The following is a 4,972-nucleotide window of genomic DNA, read 5'->3' on the forward strand; positions in this document are numbered from 1 at the left end:
AAACTGAGACGTGGCAATGCTAATCAACTTGCTCTATGTCAACTAAGAGCAGGCAGGATTCAGACCCAGCTGTGGAGGCAAGGGCAGGTGGCATGGGAGACAAAACTCTCAGTAAAACATGAGTCCTGACTGGGTTCATGGACCTCAACTGATGAGCTCTAGGGGACCCGTGAATCTCATGAATTATATGCAAATGTGTGTATGCTTCTTGGGGGTGGGAAGAGATCTACCGTTTTCAATATATACTCAGAAGAATCCCTAAAGACCAAAATGGTAAGAATCCCTCACCTAGCACAGTGCGCGTGGCTTATGGAAGTCACTCAATAATATCTGTTGAATGAATAAGTAAATGGATCCGTGAGTAAATGAACGCATGTTCCTCCATGCCCCAGGAGACACCACAAATGACCTGGTACACACATCTATCTTCTGCGATGGCAAAAGCAATCTTGCGACCTGATCCTGATCTGCCCCCAGGTCCTTTCTCCCGGTCCCAGATGCCATAGCCAGGTGCTACGAGAGCTCCAAAGAGATGCTTCCTCCGTTTTCTCCCCACCACCCCTCCTGACAATGACCAGGCAGAGGCGGAAGTTGTGCAACTCAGATAAGGAAGCTTTATTGATTGCTGGGAGGGGCAAGGGTGAAACAGGGCTCAGGTGTGAAGTGCTTGCGGTGGGGTGGGTGGGGGGACAGGATAGAGGATTCCCCCGGTGAAATCTGCGTCCACACGGGGAGCGTTCTAGGCCTGAACAGCGCAGAGCAGCTTTAGTTCTTGGTGCGAATGACCTGCTCGTGGGAGGACACCACCTTGCCATCGTGCACATCCAAGACTTTGCTGCGAATCTGACGACTGGAGGAGGTCACTGGGGAAGAGGGGAGAGAGGGCTTTATCAGCGGCGGATAGGCAAAGGAGAAATCAGGAGTGTGAGGGCAAGGGGCCGGGGGCCCTTACACAAACTGTCTCTCTGCTGCCCTCTCCCCTGATTACCACTTCACCCGCCACTCTTGCCCCGGCACTGATATTATCAGCACATTTCTTTCAGACTAGAGCTCCCTAAGGTCAGGGGCAGAGTCTGTGCTTCAGACTGGAGCTTCCTAATAACTCAGCCCCAAATGGTTCCGTCCAGATCTGCCCAAATGGACTCTGGTCTTGGTGGGAAGACCCATGTGGGGCTCTGTCCCTGATGCTGACACCAGAACCATGGGATCTGCCACAAATAGGGGGCCACCAACTCCTCGCCATAAGGAGGGCTTAGAAAATGGCTTCTTCTACCCACAGAGGTGCATAAGGGACACTGGGTGAGAAAACCCTAGCTCAACCCCTCCAGAAGCCCCCATCTAACATCCTAGACATGCTGGGAGACAGGGGGTAGTCTTGAGTCCAGGCTTGATGAGGAGGCAAGTCTTACCGTCTCTGGATGACTGAGAGGCAGAGGAGAACTGGGAGGAGGAGAGGCTGTGAAGACAGAAAGGGGCAAGATGATCGGACACACAGGGGTCAGTGAGTGAACAGTGGGGGGCAGGATGGGGGAGGGGGGGTCCCCACTCACTGGGCGTCCTCGCCCTCCAGCAGGCGGCGGTAGGTGGCGATCTCCTGCTCCAGCCGTGTCTTCACGTCCAGCAGCATCTGGTACTCCTGGCTCTGCTGTTCCATATCGCAGCGCAGCTGGGCCAACTGCTCCTCCACGCTGCAGATCAGCCCCTGGATCTGGGACAGCTGCAGGCAGTAGCGGCCTTTGGTCTCCTCCAGGCTGTTCTCCAGGGATGTTTTCTGTGAGGGAAGGAAAGGAGATCAGGAATCAGTGAGGGTGGTCATGCTCTCCCTCCAGGGCCCTGGGCAGCCCCCCAAGCCTGGCAGCGCCCCTACCATGCTGAGCTGGGACTGCAGCTCGATCTCCAGGCTCTGCAGGGTGTGCCGGAGCTCTGAGACCTCGCTCTTGCTGGTCTGCACCAGCTCGCTGTTGGTGGCCACCTCGCGGTTCAGTTCCTCTGTCTGCAGACAAGAAAACAGCATTGGCACGGGAAGTTCCGGGGAGGCAGGCGTCCTGGGTCCCTTCCGCTCCGAAGGCCACCCACCTTGGTGAAGAACCAGTCCTCGACGTCTTTGCGGTTCTTCTCCGCCATCTTCTCGTACTGGTCGCGCATCTCGTTCAGGATGCGGCTCAGGTCCACGCCAGGGGCGGCGTCCATCTCCACGTTGACCTGCCCGACCACCTGGCCTCGCAGCACGGTCATCTCCTGCACAACCAGAGAACGGTCCACAGTCAGGAGCCTCACTATGGCAACCGATTAGGGCTCCCCAGTCAGAGGTGTTCCTGGTCTGAACGTTCCTCTCCAAAATCTCTTCCCTCCCAGCCGACCGTCTAAGCTGGCTTTTCCATTTTGCTCTCACCTCCTCGTGGTTCTTCCGGAGGTAGGCCAGCTCCTCCTTCAGGCTCTCGATCTGCATCTCCAGGTCGGCTCTGGCCAGGGTCAGCTCGTCCAGCACCCTGCGCAGGCCGTTGATGTCGGCCTCCACGCTCATGCGCAGGTTCAGCTCCGTCTCATACCTGGAATGACCCAGGAACAAAGGAATGAGACGCCCTCCCTGGTCACACTGAAGGCTCTGTTCTCTTCCCCCCGCAGCTTCTGCCCATAGGTGGCCTCCTGTGGGTGGTTTAGTGAGCCAGTCTTGAAGATGGCATGGATGGACACAGAGCCCATGATTCCTCAGATCTGAAACTCTGGGGAGGGGCACAGCGCCAAGAATAAGACAGTTGTTCGTGCTATAGAATTCACGGAGGGACGATGCTTCTGGCTTCAGCCAGCCAGTAGCACACAAGGCCTCCAGATATGACTACCTCCTGCACTTCAGGGCCAGGCGGGGAAGTGGGGACTGCCCCTCCCTAAAGCAGTGGCTCCCTAACCTGGCTGTGGATCAGGATCACCCAGGTAGCCTATTCACAATAACTGAATCACAAAAAAATCATAATAACTGAATCAGAACCCCAAAGGTGGGGCCCAAGAGTCTTGCATGTTTACAAACACCCCAAGGGGTTTTCTACACAGCCATTGTGGCACTTGCCAGCTCTGTTCAGGGAACACTTCTCCAAAAATGCCCAACCCGGGGGAGACCGGATGCTCTGAAACACCACTGCAAACTCACTTGGTGCGGAAATCATCGGCAGCCAGACGGGCATTGTCGATCTGCAGCACGACATTAGCATTGTCCACGGTGGCTGCAAGGATCTGCAGGTGGAAAGGGCACACAAGTCATCGGTCCAGTGCACAGCACTAGCCAGACCTGACTGCAGCCTGCATCGGGACTTTGCTTTCATCCTTCTGCCTGAGTCCCTGCTACTTCCCACAAACCTTTGCCACGGCAGCCTAAAGGATAACTCCCAGTGGTCCAGATTTGACCCAGAACTTGGCTACTCGTGGTCAGCAAAATGGGTAGAAAGAGCCCTGACCTTAGATAAAAAGCCCTTGAGTTCTGATCCCGTATCTACCACTGAGTTGTTGCAAAACCCGAGATGGGTCTCAGGCCCTCGAGTGCCCTACCCACGGAGGAGGGGAGGGACCGGACCCTCCAGACCCCCTTCCGAATCTGAATTCTCCTCTCCCTGCAAAAGTCAGCCCTGCCAGTCCTCTGCAGGCATCTACACTCCTTTTCCAGTCTTCAGAGCACAGGACCTCAAAGTGGGGCTTTCCCAAAGCTTCAGCATCTTCCTCTGTAAAATGTAAGGGTAGGAATCCCTGGTCTCTTGCGGTCTGAGAATCTGGAGCTCAGAGAGGCATGAGCAAGATAGGGGAAGGGAGACCATCTTCTCATAGACCGGCTCTGTTGGGGGCAACCAGAGCCAAAAGAAGGGATCTGGAGCTGGAAGCTAGACTGTCTAAGCATCCCAAGCAACCAGTGGCCTGAGGCATCCATTGCACCTAAATGAGCTGGCTGGAACGGCACGTCCTGCTGCCTGGTCCACGCACCTTGTTCCGCAGGTCCTCGATGGTCCTGAAGTAGTTGCTGTAGTCCCTTATCTCAGTGGGCTGTTGCTTCTGGTACCAGTCGCGGATCTTCACCTCCAGGTCAGCGTTGGCCTCCTCCAGGGCGCGCACCTTGTCCAGGTAGGAGGCCAGGCGGTCGTTGAGGTTCTGCATGGTGACCTTCTCGCTGCCCCCCAGCAGCCCATCACCACCACCCAAGCCACCACCCAAGCCACCACTGTAGCAGACACCAAGGCCACCACCATATCCTCCACCGAAGCCACATCCGCCACCGAGGCCACTACCCAGGGCCCCACCAAAGCTGCTGCTGCTGCTGTAGTTGCCGCCATAGCTGCCCCCCAGCCCGCAGACACCCCCGGAGGAGTAGCGGGAGGAGGAGACAGACAGGCCCCCGCTGGCGCTGGGGGCCCGGCAGGAGCCTCCGGCCATGATGAAAGACCCGAGGTTGGAGCCACCGCCGATGCCACAGGAGCCCTTGATGGAGCTGGAGGAGGTGAACTGGCGGCTAGTCATGGTGCCAAGGAGGGAGGTGAGTGAGCGAGTGAGTCTGCAGAGAGGAGAGAAAGGTGCTCAGGTGACTTAGGAAAGGATGCGAGGCTTTATACTCCTGCGTGAGGGCGGGTCTGGCATTTTCCATTCCCCTTGGCTTTCATCACCCAGGGGACAGTGCCAACTCCCAGGCAGGTCCCTCCTCTCCTCCGCCTCGTCATGTCTGTCATATTTTACTGGAAACTCATTGTTCGGAGTGTTTCGGCTTTCTCGTCCCACAGGTGTGATTCACAGGAGGAGGTATGGGCCTGCAGGCCACACTTTTCCTTTGGGCTCTGGGAACACGGCCCTCTGCCTGCTGGGCTCAGTCAGGTGGTGGGAGAGGGTCTCTGCACCATAAACCTGGGGACTTGTTAGTCCCCATTAACTAGGTGGGTCTCTGACATCCTCCTAGAGGAAGCCCAGCACTCCGTGTTCCAGGAGGAACCCCCCAGCATGG

General features: G+C 56.8%; 1 protein-coding gene across 1 annotated transcript; it reads right to left on the minus strand.

Annotated features, from left to right (window-relative positions):
- Positions 1-597: 597 nt before the first annotated feature.
- On the minus strand, positions 598-4,549 carry LOC131746918 (keratin, type I cytoskeletal 14-like). The gene is made up of 8 exons (XM_059048690.2): positions 3,967-4,549; positions 3,146-3,228; positions 2,393-2,549; positions 2,077-2,238; positions 1,868-1,993; positions 1,551-1,771; positions 1,410-1,456; positions 598-863 (listed from the first exon to the last, which is right to left on the minus strand). Exons 1-8 carry the CDS (start codon positions 4,495-4,497, stop codon positions 766-768), a joined length of 1,425 nt encoding a protein of 474 aa, XP_058904673.1. The 5' UTR covers positions 4,498-4,549; the 3' UTR covers positions 598-765.
- Positions 4,550-4,972: the final 423 nt, after the last annotated feature.

The sequence above is a fragment of the Kogia breviceps genome, chromosome 19 (assembly GCF_026419965.1).
Source record: "Kogia breviceps isolate mKogBre1 chromosome 19, mKogBre1 haplotype 1, whole genome shotgun sequence".
NCBI lineage: Eukaryota > Metazoa > Chordata > Mammalia > Artiodactyla > Physeteridae > Kogia > Kogia breviceps.

Bases quoted from the DNA above. Each gene is read 5' to 3' on its own strand.
- LOC131746918 (XM_059048690.2), bottom strand. From the start codon at position 4,497: ATGACTAGCCGCCAGTTCACCTCCTCCAGCTCCATCAAGGGCTCCTGT. The intron at 3,229-3,966 runs GTGCGTGGACCA...TTCCACCTGCAG, and splicing joins TCGAGGACCTGCGGAACAAG to ATCCTTGCAGCCACCGTGGA. The intron at 1,457-1,550 runs GTGAGTGGGGAC...CTGTCTTCACAG, and splicing joins CTGGAGGGCGAGGACGCCCA to CCTCTCCTCCTCCCAGTTCT.